At 39.3% G+C, this 15,379-nt stretch overlaps 1 protein-coding gene across 1 annotated transcript; it reads left to right on the top strand.

Moving 5' to 3' along the window:
- Window positions 1–2,828: 2,828 nt before the first annotated feature.
- Window positions 2,829–11,804, top strand: LOC143027948 (uncharacterized). The gene is made up of 3 exons (XM_076189593.1): window positions 2,829–3,013; window positions 10,828–10,942; window positions 11,534–11,804. Exons 1-3 carry the CDS (start codon window positions 2,845–2,847, stop codon window positions 11,679–11,681), a joined length of 432 nt encoding a protein of 143 aa, XP_076045708.1. The 5' UTR covers window positions 2,829–2,844; the 3' UTR covers window positions 11,682–11,804.
- The last annotated feature ends 3,575 nt before the right edge of the window (window positions 11,805–15,379 follow it).

The raw sequence follows: 15,379 nt of genomic DNA, 5'->3' as shown, positions 1-15,379 counted from the left end.
ACTGCAAGATGACCCACACGAGGGTACTCTGAGGAATATATCGAAACGTAAGAGAAAAGTATTCCTGTGTCATCCTGAATTTTCTCTACACCATTTTCCTCATATATATATATATATATATATATATATATATATATATATATATATATATATATATATATATATATACAACATCAACTGGGACATGGTAGGAATGAGCGAAGTCCGAAAAACGGAAGAAAAGCGTATACAATTACAAGAGGGTCACCACCTGTTCTACTATTGAGGTAAGGACAAAGAAAGATCTAGTGGAGTAGGTTGCTGGTAACATAGTCAAATTCAGTAGTTTGTCAGACAGGGTAAATTGGATTGTGATTAGGCTGTGTAAAAGGTACACTCTAGAAATAGTTCAGGTTTATGCACCAGCTTCAGAGTTCAGACCATGAAATTGAGTAGTTCTATGATTTAAGTCAGGTAATGGATCAAGAAAAAAGTAAGTACACGTTGGTAATAGGCGACTTTAATGCTAAAGTGGGGAAGAAGATAGGCGATGAGACGTGCATTGGCAAGTTTGGAGTAGATGAAAGAAATGACAGGGGCGAGATGTTAATAAATTTTGCAGAGAACTACAACATGAGGATAATGAACACTTTCTTTTAAAAGCATGTAGGTCGTAAATGAACGTGGAGAAGTCCAAATGGAACAACAAAGAGCGAAATAGACTTCATATTAGCAAAAGCAAACCCACTTGAAATTTGCCCTGTTCTGATGTTATATTTATGTTGGTTTATTTTCAAATTTAAATCCTTGCCTGTTTATCCAATATAGTTATAGTATCCCTTGCAAAAATTTTAACTTTAATAATTCTTTCAAACTTCTCATTTTCTCGTCTCTCCACTTTCTGGTCTCCCTCTTCCACGCTTCCTATCTCGCGGCGTCCACTCAGTAACACAATTGCTCCATCGCTCATCAGTTGTTCGCGCTAACTTACCTGCCCAATTGCGCCTCCTCTCTCTTACCGCCTCCAAAGAGGGAGACCAGAAAGTGGAGAGACGAGAAAATGAGAAGTTTGAAAGAATTATTAAAGTTAAAATTTTTGCAAGGGATACTATAACTATATTGGATAAACAGGCAAGGATTTAAATTTGAAAATAAACCAACATAAATATAACATCAGAACAGGGCAAATTTCAAGTGGGTTGCTTTTGCATTTAAGGGATTTTGATCATTGCATTGATTGGGATAACACAAAGAAAATTGTCTTAGTAAGGACATTAAGGAGAGGAATATCATAGAATCATGTTATATAAAAGCTTCATTTACGAACAACATGAATATGAGTATGGGAATTTATAAATTGGCTAACTTTGTAACATACAAAATTGTTGACAGTGGCCGGGTCAGACGTCCGGCAGTGCTGAGAGAGTGAGGTCACTATTGGACCTGCCCTAATTCCCCCCTAATGTGTTTCTCTTGTATATATAATATCAGTGCTACCTTACTCTGTACCTTTGAAAATATCTTAAATAGACGAAAACGTTCGGTCACCTTTCATTTTATTTTCCAAGTGGCTTTATTACACATTTTGTGAATCACGTGTTTTTGTAAATAAACTCAGGAACTCGGAACTAGACCCGTGACTTCTTTTTCCACCTTCATCAACTTGTCACAATGTACCAACATATATACATACTGTATATATATGTATATATATGTATATATATACATATATATACATATATATATATATATATATATACATATAATTGGTCTTGTACAATTATTTTTCTTTCTGAAATTATTTTCCCCTATATACAGTATGTCGGCCATATCTAGGAAGACGTCATACACCCGTCCCTTATTTCTAAATCAACAAATACATATTTCCTCCATTACCAGATTTAAACAAAAACTATAATTGTGAATCAGATTATAAGCCTGTTTGTCAGGAGAAACCATGAATTTAAGGTGATTTTGTGTTGGCAGGTCAAAGTTGTCTGCGGCCACAGATTGCGGTGTGGGTCTGCCGACATGTCCTCCCGACGCGTTCAGCTTCTTTTCCAGCTCTTTTTCACTATCCAGCTAATAGGTATGTTTTTCCTTGTTGTAATTATAGCACATTTATTTGTTCAAATGTAGAGTTAATATAGATGTCATGCATTTGTGTAGTTTGGGAATATGGGAAGAATGACGGGGCAGACTAGCAAAGGAAGTGTGGAAGGCAAACGTGGAAGGAGTGAATTTGATGGGAAGACCGAGAAAGAGGAGGGTGTATGGGTGTACGCATTTACCTGATAGTCTTGCATGGGGCAGTGTTGTCCAAACATTTTGGCCTATTGTACCCTTTATTACCTTCTCCTACTGTTCAGCACACCATGGTTGAACAAACTCAGTTTTATTTAAGATAATGCAAGTGATATATTATGTGTGTGTGTGTTCCTTGTTTGTTCTCGTACCCATCCCTCCGCTCCCTCTGCCGCCATAGAACATGGGATGTTTCTGTTGTGTGTGTGTGTGTGTGTGTGTATTCCTTTTTTGTTCACCTACCCCTACGATCTATGTTGCGTACCCCAGTTTGGACAACACTGGCATAGGGAAAGATCCACACTCGCGTGTGTACCGTCTGTGTCTCCATTTGTCAGACTGGGCTATGTTTTTTTTTTTTTTTTTTTTTTTTTTTTTTTTTTTTTTTTTTTTTTTTTTACTGAACGATATTTTGTCAAAGGGCTATTCCATAACCAAATGCATCTCTGTGGAATACTATATTAAATTATTTTTACTTTATTTGACTTTTGCTTCATTCGCATGTTCATTTATCTAATTAATTTAACACATCAACTCCTTCCAGTTCAAACCGCCCTAGCAATGGACTGCTTCAAGTGCGCCTCGTTCAACGGTTCGAACCCGTTTTGTGAGGATCCGTTTCACAACAACAGGAGCGACACTTACCTCGAGTCTCCTTGCCTGGCGGGCTGGAAGGCAAGAGACGGCCTTTTCCCTTCCACAGACTGCATCAAATTGTCTGGATATTTCTGTGAGTTAGATTTGTATGTATGAAGCAGTTTGTCACGACAAAAAGGTAGAAATAAATGAATACTGAAATATCTAGTTAAGATGAATAAATGAATAATGAAATACATAAGATTATTGCAAGAATAATGAAATGTATAAATAACTTGAATACATGAATAATGAAATATATATATATATATATATATATATATATATATATATATATATATATATATATATATATATATATATATGACGAATACATGAAAAATGAAATCAATAGATAAGATGAATTAATAAATACTATAAGAAATATATCATATACAGGACCCTCACGACCGCTGACATAGATCGTGCGTGACTGTTAATGTTCCAAGCGCGCTCCGAATGCTCTCCGATCTTTTTATCCAACGAAGAAGATTAGTAAGCCACCAAAATTTAAACGCGCATAGCGCTCACGTCACAGTGCTCGTGCTCTCGGCCTTGCGCGACACCAAAGGAACCCAATCAGAAACCCTCATTGCGTGAGAGAAGATCATATAAACATATTTTCTGGTTTTAGAATATGACTTCGATATTGTGTGACGTTGTAGTGCGACAGGTCAGAACACTATCCCCAAGCGATTAATAGCAACCATCACTTGTTACCCGAGTATAAAGGTTAAGGGTGACTGTTTCAGCCGCAATGAAACACCTCAACATATGAACTTTTGACCATCTCACCTTATCCTTTTAGCGCGTCTGTATTTCTGAGACCAATGAACAAGTTATATGATCCAACAGTTGATTTGCAAATTACAAACGCCATATACGTATACACTTATATATTGGTGTGTTTGAGTCTATGTGAGAGTGCGAAATTGTCCGCAGTGAACATGATCCGACTTTGCACTTCCCTGGTATATCAATGATTCCTCCCCACTCTAGAATCACCGTGTGAAAGATCTAGTCGGTGTGCGAGTGCACGTGTGGTTGTTCATCTAATTGTAGTTACCACTACAATATACAGGAAAGGGTCTACACTCTTGTGATGCTTCTATCCAGAATGAGGAATTTCATTGGCAGAGCCAATGCCTATTACACTTTCTAAAATATTTTATCCCATATAACTTCGAACGACTCGTGATCTCTCTAGAATGCATATTTGACGATCTTTGGATATCTTATACACACAAGCATGCATATACACATGCACACACACACACACAGATTATCGAACAGTAGGCAGAAGATATTTGTCATCTATAGAAAATGGTAATTGAAGTGCTGACTCAGTGAGAAAGATTATATTATTTCTTAATACAGTCTGGATGCCTCACATCCCAAAGTGCCTCTTGTGGTCGTGTCTTCTCTGTTGGAGCATGGATAACTTCAGTATTCCACTCCATCATTGCGAAAAAAAAAATGTAGTTATTAACCAAATGGCGAGACGAGTTTTCGCGCATAAGAAAAATTACCACCGTTTACGTACACCAGTATTCAAACGACCGTTTGATTACACTGTACAACAAATTTCATACATACATACATATACCAAGGCTTTTTCCCCCTTCCAAGGGAGGTAGCCAAAAAGGGAAAGGCATAACAACACTCCCACCCATTTCATCCCTAAATACACTCCACACCCCTCCCACCCTTCCTCTCATCTGAGCACCTCCTGGATGACGGGTCATCCCTGCACCCTGCCCACCGCCCTGGGTCAGAAGCAGTGTCGCAAGACACAGTACATCCACAGCAAGGCCGCTTCATTTAATCGGCGACCCCCCCTCTCCGTCCCCCTTTGCATATAAGGAGAGGACGGGGAGAAATCCCTTCGGGCTGCGTCAAAATTTACTCACACATACTACCCCACCCCCCCCCCCCAACCATTCCTCCTCATGCAGTCACAACATCATCCATATACAACCATTCTCCACTCACCTCTGTCTTCCGTCCTCTCCCTTCCTTCCTCAACAGACATTCCCCTCTTCCCCAAAGCCCCCTTCACCCCATCCATCCACCTCATCCTAGGACGTCCCCTCATGTTCACTCCCTCCACATCTGCCTTCCATACCTCTTTTACTAGTCTTTCTTCACTCATTCTTTCCATGTGTCCAAACCATCCTAATATTCTTTCATCAACCCTATCTCCCAAATCCTTTTTCACCCCTGTTCTCCTCCTCACCTCCTCATTTCTCACTCTATCTAGCCTAGTAACCCCCACCATACTTCTCAGACACCTCATCTCAAACACATTCAAACTCCTTCTCTCTTCTTCTCTTATGTTCCACGTTTCTGCCCCATACAGTGCTGTTGGCACAATCACTCCTTCATACAGTCTCCTCTTCGCATCCATTCCCAAATGTCTATTTCTCATTACACTCTTTAAACCACCAAGGCATTTACTCGCTTCTCTCAATCTACATTCTACCTCCACCTTCACTCCACCTTTTCCTGCTACACTTGCACCCAAGTATCTAAAACTATCCACTTCCTCCAGTCGCTCTCCCTTAATGTTCACTTCCAGTCTACTGCCACTTTCACCCCTTGTACATCTCATCACCTTACTTTTACCCACATTTATCTTTAGCTTTCTTCTATCACATACTCTCCCAAACTCTGCCACCAGCTTCCTCAATCCCTCCTCTGACCCTGCCACAAGCGCAGTGTCGTCTGCAAACAACAGCTGGCTCACCTCCCACTTTTCTCCATTTTCTTTAACCATCTCCAATCCCTGACTCACTACCCTAGCATTCACCTCTCGCACCACCCCATCCATGTATAAGTTGAACAGCCAGGGCGACATAACGCAACCTTGACGAAGTCCCACCTTTACTTCAAACCACTCACTCTCTCCATTTCCAATCCTAACACATGCTCTACTACTCACATAAAAACTCTTGACAGCTCCCAAAAGCTTTCCTCCTATCCCATAAATCTGCATAACCTCCCACAGTGCCTTTCTGTCTACCCTATCATAAGCCTTTTCCAGATCCATAAAAGCCCAAAAAACATCCTTCCCCTTTCCTATAGCTTTCTCACATATCTGTCTTACCACAAAGATCTGATCTACACAACCTCTACCTGTCCTAAATCCACACTGTTCCTCACCAATTACTCCTTCTGTTCCTCTCCTAATCCTCTCAATTAAGATTCTCCCATAAGCCTTCCCTACTACACTCAACAGGCTAATCCCTCTGAAATTACTACATTCACACTTGTCCCCTTTTCCCTTGTAAAGAGGAACTATACAGGCACTACTCCAGTCCTCCGGTACTCTACCCTCTCTCCAGCAAACATTAAATAACCTCACCAACCAGTCCACCATCACTGAACCTCCCTTTTTCAGACATTCTGCATGACATCCATCCAGACCAGGTGCCTTACCTGCTTTCATCATCTTTACAACTGCCTTCACCTCATCCTTCCTTATTTCTCCTCCATTCTCCTCACTCATCACTCTCATTTTCTTCGTATTTCCCACTGCAGCTATCTTTCCCTCCCTATCCTCCTTCACATTCAGCAACTCCCTAAAATATTCTGCCCATCTTCCCCTTACTGCCATCTCTTCCATTATCAACTCTCCATCTGTACCTTTTACCTTTTCTTCCCTACTTGATTCGCCTCCTCTTCCTCTCTTAATTTCTTTCCAAAACATCTTTTTATTACTTTCAAAATTTTCTGTCATACTCTTACCCCATTTCACATCTGCTCTCCTCTTTGCCTCCTTTACCTTTTGCTTTACTTCTCTTTTCTTTTCTTTGTACGTCTCATATGACTCCCCTGTCCTCTTTTGTAACCAATCTGTGAATGCTCGCTTCTTCTCTTCTACAACCTTCTTTGTTTCCTCATCCCACCATTCACTACCCTTTCTTCTATTTCCCCCTGTCCTTCTTGTTCCACACACCATCCTTGCACACTTTAAGACTCCCTCCTTGAACCATCCCCATTCCTCCTCCACACCCATCTCTGCTCTATCCTTAACTCCCTCCCACTCCTCCTTCAGCTTCTTTTCGTACTCCTTCTCCTTTTCCTTTTCATTCAAGGAGTTCACTCTAAGAACCTCCCTACCTTTTGTCCCTTTCCTCCTTCTCCATCTATCCTCCACCCTCAACTTACCTTCCACCAAAAAATGATCTGATATTCCCCCACCCTCTCCCCTTAGCACATGTACATCCTTAACTCTTCCTATCATAATCCTATTTACCACTACATAATCCATTAGCGCTCTATCTACCACCCTTCCCTCCACCACCCTCTCCCATGTGTACTTATGCTTGACTTTCTTCCGAAAACACTGTATTTGCTATCATCAACTCTCTTTCTAGACACATTTCCACCATCAACTCTCCACTACGATTCTTTCCTGGAACTCCACACTTCCCAACCACTCCATCGATTGGACCATTTCCCACTCTAGCATTAAGGTCTCCCAGTACTATTACATTGACATTTCTTCCTAAACCCTCTATGCACCCATTTAAATCTATCCAAAAGGCCTCCCTTTCTTCCATGCTCTTCTCACTGCCCGGCCCATATGCACTTACAAAGACCCACATCTCCTTTCCCAGTTTCACCTTCATCCACATTATCCTTGAGGAAACCTCCTTCCACTCCACTACCCCTTTACCTATCTCCTCACTTACTAGAATAGCGCCCCCTTCCCTCCCTCGCCCTCTCTTCACTCCTGATAACCTCCCACTTACACTCCCAAACATACACTCACCCTTCCCTTTCAACTTAGTTTCACTCAAAGCCAACACATCCAACTTTCTTCTCACAAACATACTACCTATCTCTTCCCTTTTACTCTCATCTGTACCACATCCACGCACATTAAAAGACCCAAACCTTAGGGTGCTGGCCCGAGGCCCGCCAGCACCCCTTATGCCTTTTCTTTTCATTTTAGGTAATTGCCCCTTGGGGCTACAGGGAGAAGGATGCCTAGTCCCTCTCCCCGTCCCTTTCTTCTCGACTCTTACGATCCAAGTGGGAAAACTTGGTGGCAGTATTCTTTTCCCCCACCACAGGGAATTCCCCCAATCAGAAAGAGAATACTCAGAGAAATGGTACAGGACAGCAACAAGGGGTTGGGGGACAGCATAACGGAGGGACAGTCGTAGTATAAAAGTGTCATAATTTCTCTATGAACAGAATTTCTTCTATCATAGACAAAATGATGTGTGGCTCTGGTCCGTAGGGGCGCCCCATATAGACCCTAAAGTATCGACTGCATGCTACTTTGCCACAATAACAAGCAGCCAATACCCCAGACGGGGATTAAGAAAAAAACATAGTTCTCATGTGCGTTTTATTATGAAGTTCAGTGTGCTGAATTCAAATTTGATAACAAAAATTTCATGCCACGTCACAATTTTTTGTAAATCGCTGTTTTAATAATTATGCAATTAATAGAGATTTCCAAGGTTCCATAAATGTATTTTGCTCCCAAAGTCAGATTAAATGTCTCCATTGTATTTATTTAATTAATATATAATGAATCGGCATGTTTGTTAGCTTTATATGATGTATTAACCTACAATCTATTATTTACTTCTTCTTTTATAAGACGTCTCAGGCGTGTCACGCTTCAGGTTCCAACAGAAGTCAGCCAGCATAGCAGGGCTCCATTTTCCCTTGTACCTGTTTTCCATTGACGCTATATCTTGATGGAACCTCTCTCCATGTTCATCACTCACATCTGCTGCATTCTCTGGGAAGAAGGACAGATGAGAATGAAGAAAGTGTATCTTCAGTGACATATTGCATCCGAGATCTTGGTAGCATTTGATTAGCCTCTCCACTTTACGCTCTCGCTGGGACTCTTGGTGCTTTCCCAGAAGCCCTTTGCATACATCTTTGAATGCATGCCAGGCCGCTAGCTCAGGTTCATTTATAAGCTTGCGAATCTGAGGGCCTACAAATATACCCTCTTTAATCTTGGCATCACTAATTTTAGGGAAGATCCCTTTGAGATACTGGAAACATGGCTTGTTATGTTGCAGTGCTTTGGTAAATTGCTTCATTAGGCCTAGTTTTATATGCAGTGGTGGCAAAATGATTTTCTCCTTCTTAACTAGTGGCTCATGAATTACATTATGGCATCCAAGCGTCATAGATTCCCAAGATGGCCATTCTGAGCGTATATAATGTTCTGATCTGGCCCTACTGTCCCACTTGCAAAGAAAGCACATAAATTTGGTGTATCCAGTTTGTAGCCCATTAAGTATGGCTACTACTTTCAAGTCTGCACAAATTAACCACTCATGCTCTTTGTAACTTCTGCGGTCTAGAATAAAAGCAAGGTTCTCATATGTCTCTCTTAAAATGACTGAGTAAGCAACTGGAACTGAAGGCATGGTGTTCCCAATGTGCAACAGAACTGCTTTTATGCTGTAAAGGGATCCATCTATGAATAGCCTCCACTCATTGGGTTCATAGGACAGCTCAAGGGCACTGAATAGGCCTCTGATATCATTACAATAAGTCAAGTTGTTTTCCAAAGTGAAGAAATCCTGTAGATTTGCAGAACGCTTCCTAAATACTGTAATTCGAGCTTCTTCATCCAACAGGTGCCATTGTTGCAAACGTGAGGCCAGGAGTTCACTCTGTTGCTTAGTAAGTGTTAGATCACGAACTAGATCATTGAGTTCTGGTTGGGTGATGAGGTGTGGTTTCTTATCAGATTCAAGTTGTGTCGTATACGTTGCATCTTGAGATTCTGAATCGTCTGAGTTGCTCGTGTCATCGCTTGGTAGTTCAGAGGGCGGCTGTGGTACAGGAATATCACTTGAATGTAGAACTGGGCGAATAGCAGACTGAAGATCTGGATACACGATAGATTTCTTGTCTTTTCTGTTGCGACCTGCAGGAAAATAAAATAAAATCAGACTAAAAATGGATACTATTGGTTGTGATCACGTGCAAAAATAGTGGAAGTGCAACTTATTATGTATTTCGATCTTTTTTATTGATACATCTCTTGAAAATATATATAAAAACAGTAAAAAATAAACACTGAACACCCACCTTTAATATCCGTTAAGCAGAAGTAGCAATCTGTTGAGTGGTCCTTTGGCTCCCTCCAGACCATTGGCACGCCAAACATGAGGCCAGTCCCTTTGCCTTTCACCCAGGCAGAAAGGGAACTTGTACACCTGACACAACATATGTGAGGTGCCCAGCTTTTGTCCTGGTCACCCACTTTACATCCAAAGTACAGCTCATAAAGTTTCTTTACACGTTGAGTCAACTGTCTCTTGTATTGCCTTAATGTAACTGATCCACATATATAACAAAACTTGTCTGGCGAATTCTTGCATTCTCTAGGCATCTTAACTCTGTATCCTGTTAAGAAAAAAAAAACACATAGCTATGTGAAAAATTATATAAATGGTAAAAGCAACAAAAAATACCGTTAAGATAGACATTGCGGGCACTGCTATTTACGAAGAACTGGAGGGTCACAGAAAGAAACGGATTTTATATTCGTGATCTACGCAAAAAATAACTCTAGAAAAGGATAGTCTCATTTCCGTTTTTTTTTTCATTGTTATACAGTGTTATTGCAACAATATAAATTCTATAAAATATATTTTCTATTTCAAGAGAAAATTATACTATTAAATAATTCATCTCTTATTATTGAATAATATATATACATATATATTTATGTCGTAAATATGAATACTTTACACACATATATTCAGTTTATTTTCCCAAACCCTCAAGCGTTGGACGAAATCCATCCGTTGATTACTGTAACCATACCTTTACATGCATCACATACGCATATGACACGTAATATTCGTAAGACCACATGGGTAATTATTAATAGTGTGATTCTTCGCCATGCAGCAGATAACCATGAGACGATGGTGGTGCGTGGCTGTTCTGTCGACTCCGGCTCACTGACTGTCGACACTGAGATGGGACGGCAGAGTCACTGCGGCGTTTTCATATACGAAGATAGGTAAGCTGCTGTTTTTACAGAATTGCAGTGTATAGGAAGGGAGGTATGTCATATATCGGCTTTGAATTCATATAGGGTTACAATTTGGCTTATTATTTTCCCTAAGTTATTCCAGTGTTTATGCACATGGCTGGACATTTCAGATTACTTGCATACTTTGCTTATTTTTAAATGTGTTTGCAAATAACAAAACAACAAACAACTCTTGGCTCAAAGGGAGTTGTTCAACTTAAACGCCAGACAATGTTACTTTCCCCCAACTAAAGGTGTAATTCTTTATGCATCAAAACTTAAAAAAGAAAAAAAAATCGAAATGACGACCCAAGAGTATCTTAGCTCAAAAAGAATTTCACCTCTGTATCAAAAATCTTCCTAAGAATAATCACATTTCATCCAGAATTGTTATATAGAGTTTTTCGATGAATTAATACGGCATAATTGCACACTACATTAAGATATTTGTTGCCTGTTATTATCCAACTAAATAACGTTATGTTGGGGAACAAATTAGATCCTGAAGTAATTTGTATAACATTGATGTGTAGAATAGTTGACAAATGTGTATGCTTTAGCTTGTTCTCTTTTCGGCAGACTTGTCGTTGGTTGCTTAGATGCTTGCAACGAATTCGACGCTTGCAATGGAACTGTCGCCTCCGTCGTCTGCAGTCAGGGCGCCCTAACCGTCGTCCTCTTCACATTCTTGCTTTTCAATATCCCAACAAAAATTACAGTAGCTTAACTTAAAACACTTTAGTAGGGTGAAACTATTTTTCCTTTGGTCCTCTGGTTTCCTCTGGTCCATATGATTTAATTGATAATATGATAACTGCTCATGTAGCTCCAATAAAATAAGAAACCTCCACTACAATGTGTGTTATCGTACCTCAACGTCAAAAAAAGTCGTGCGAGTTTTGCATGCAAGATTAGGAAACATATGAGGAATAAAGGGATATATATGATAGGGCCTCTGCTTCGGTGACAGAAATTATATCGGTGCGCCAGGGTTGTCTCGTATATATTTATTGCCATTCACATTGCTGTATGTGTTTATAGTTGGTAGTAAAGACATCTATCAAATATCCCGGTATATCAGCTGCTGTAATGATCAATACGGAAATTATTGAACAATACTTTTTGGGTCATATTACATATATTATGGTACGGAGAAAATATACATGGAACTGAATATTATAATTATGAACAAGGATGTAGATTGGATACAGGGCCCTCAAATGGGGGGGGGGGCATATGTCCTGGGGCGGCACAATTAGGGGGGCGGTTCTTAAGCTATTGTGCCGGAATAGTGCCAGATCACTGGCACCCTCTACGGACCACAACACACAACTCCCCCGTAGCTGGCTGTTCCGTTTCAGAGGTCACGGACAACCTTCAGGAGGTCCTCTTCACCCCAGTTTTCTTCTCGCAAAATGGCACAAAAAGGAGGCCCATTTCTTCAGCCTGTCGATAAAAAATAATTATGAAAAATAACAAACAACCCACTTACCACCACCACCACCCCTCAAGAAAAGAAAAAATTAAAATCCCCAGATGTCATCTTTACAGACAGATTCACGCCGTCTGTCAAAGAGAACCTTTACTCATCACCGCCAGGGGGAGGGGGGGAGGGGATAGGGAGGGCATAATTTATGCTCTGGGGCGGCACTTTGGCATGTAAGGGTTCTGATTGGATATGACTGTTTTTATTACAAACACGTCATTTGATTTGAACCTTTATCTCTTACAACAAATCTTAGAGATAATGTTTAGTTTTCTTTGATAACTGTACATAAAAAGAATACCAACGTATTGTCTTCGTGTGATTAATGATTGTGTTGAAGCAAGGACGTCATATAGAAAAGATAGCTCAACATCTTCGCCGTTTGTTTATGGGCTGCAATTCGTCCGCATCAACATCATTCTTCAAATCCTGTTCACCATCGTCTTCTCCGTACAACTTTAGATTCTTGCAATAGTGGAAGACAACCAGGTCCCTAAGCTCAGATATGAAGATAAGTACTGTTAGAAGATTAGAAAATATATCTCAATTATTCACATATTCTATGATGTCTATTATGTTCTTTGTAAAAGAAATAGTGTTAAAAATCACTGCAAGATGACCCACACGAGGGTACTCTGAGGAATATATCGAAACGTAAGAGAAAAGTATTCCTGTGTCATCCTGAATTTTCTCTACACCATTTTCCTCATATATATATACATATATATATATATATATATATATATATATATATATATATATATATATATATATATATATATATATATACAACATCAACTGGGACATGGTAGGAATGAGCGAAGTCCGAAAAACGGAAGAAAACTTGATACAATTACAAGATAGTCACCACCTGTTCTACTATAGTGGTAAGGAAAAAGAAAGAGCTAGTGGAGTAATCAAGAGGTTGCTGGTAACAGTCAAATTCAGTAGGTTATCAGACAGGGTAGCTTGGATTGTGATTAGGCTGGGTAAAAGGTACACTCTAAAAATAGTTCAGCTTTATACACTAACTTCATGGAGTTCAGACGAGGAAATTGAGTAGTTCTATGATTATTTAAGTCAGGTAATGGATCAAGAAAAAAGTAAGTACACGTTGGTAATAGGCGACTTTAATGCTAAAGTGGGGAAGAAGATAGGCGATGAGACGTGCATTGGCAAGTTTGGAGTAGATGAAAGAAATGACAGGGGCGAGATGTTAATAAATTTTGCAGAGAACTACAACATGAGGATAATGAACACTTTCTTTTAAAAGCATGTAGGTCGTAAATGAACGTGGAGAAGTCCAAATGGAACAACAAAGAGCGAAATAGACTTCATATTAGCAGAGAGCAAAATCGTTAACAATGTTACGGTGATAAAGTCAACATAGGTAGTGACCATAGAATGGTAGGTTGCACAGCTAATTCAATTCCAGAGTCAAGAGAAATAAACTTATTTTAAGAAAGAAAATAAGCATTGCAAAGGTTAAGGATAATAATAAGAAATTTCACTTAGAAATTAAAGATAGATTCGAAGCTCTAAGAACTAATGAGGACACCGTGGAAGATATTAATTTGAATTTAGTGAATATCATTAGAGAATCGGCAGAGAAAGTAAGAAGCACAAAAGCATTAGAGAAAACAAATACTCCCAAGCTACAACTGACTTTATTAAAAGAAGAAGGACCATGCAGATTAAAAGCAGGAGAGACGAAATAGAAAGAGTAGAACTAAACAAGCTTATCAATAAAAAGGCAGAGATTAGAGAAAAGAAAGAGAAACATGGATGAAATAGAGAAAACTATTCGGAAGGGTAAAAGTATTAAAGTAACCGAACGCAACCATGCTTTAGGAAGACAGCAAATGATGTGTTTGAAAGATAGAAATGGAGAAATAATTAAATGTAGAGACAAAATGGTAAAAAGAGTAGAAGAATTTTACCAAGAGCTTTATTCGTCGAAGACCGTAGTTGAATCAGTAAATTCATGTGTAGACGTTTGTAGTGTACCAGATGTTACAAAGGAAGAAGTAAATTTTGTTCTAAAAACTATGAAACGAGGAAAAGTACCTGGGGAAGATGGTATATCGATAGATCTGTTGAAAGACGCAGGGAAATTAGTTCATATTAAATTAGCTGAGTTGTACACCCAGTGCTTACATCAAGAAAGCGTTCCTGATGCGTGGTGCAATGCTATAGTGATTTTGTTTCATAAAAAAGGAGACCAGAAGGACCTTAGTAACTATCGACCGATTAGCTTGCTATCAAATGTATATAAAGTATTCTCCAAGATCCTTACAAATAGACTAAGTCAAGTTTTAGATGGAAACCAACCGAGATATTCGACCCTAGACCATTTGCAGGCGATAAACCAACTAATCGAGAAAACGACAGAATACAATATACCTCTGTGTTTAGCTTTTGTAGATTACGAGAAGGCCTTTGACTCGGTAAAACAAATAGCAATACTAAACTCGCTACGCAAGCAGGGTACAAACGAACAGATCGTAAAAGTTTTAGAAAAGATTTATGCGAAAGGTACCGCTATAATTCGACTACATAAAGATACAGAAAAGATCAAGATCGACAATGGAGTACGGGAAGGCGATACAATTTCACCGAAACTATTTACAGATTGCTTGGAAGATATTTTCGGATGATTGAGTGGTAAAAAGAAAGGTTTAAATATTAATGGCGAATATTTGAACCACCTAAGATTTGCGGATGACATTATTCTTATTTCAGAAAGAGTAGAAGACTTACAAGATATGCTGAGTGATTTAAACAAGGAAAGTCTCAAAGTAGGTTTAAGAATGAATAAAAGTAAAACCAAAGTAATGTTCAATACGAAAGTTCAAAGTAAAGAGATTGTAATTGATGATAAGAGTCTTGAGGAAGTTGAAGAGTATCATTATTTAGGCCACATGGTGAAAGTGACGAAA

The sequence above is a fragment of the Oratosquilla oratoria genome, chromosome 9 (genome assembly GCF_046742065.1).
Source record: "Oratosquilla oratoria isolate Oo_2021 chromosome 9, ASM4674206v1, whole genome shotgun sequence".
NCBI lineage: Eukaryota > Metazoa > Arthropoda > Malacostraca > Stomatopoda > Squillidae > Oratosquilla > Oratosquilla oratoria.
This window is presented reverse-complemented; position numbering and strand designations above follow the sequence as displayed.

Coding starts and splice junctions, on each gene's coding strand:
- LOC143027948 (XM_076189593.1), top strand. CDS start 2,845: ATGGACTGCTTCAAGTGCGCCTCGTTCAACGGTTCGAACCCGTTTTGT. Junction 3,014..10,827: donor CAAATTGTCTGGATATTTCT/GTGAGTTAGATT, acceptor TTCGCCATGCAG/CAGATAACCATGAGACGATG. Junction 10,943..11,533: donor GTTTTCATATACGAAGATAG/GTAAGCTGCTGT, acceptor TCTTTTCGGCAG/ACTTGTCGTTGGTTGCTTAG.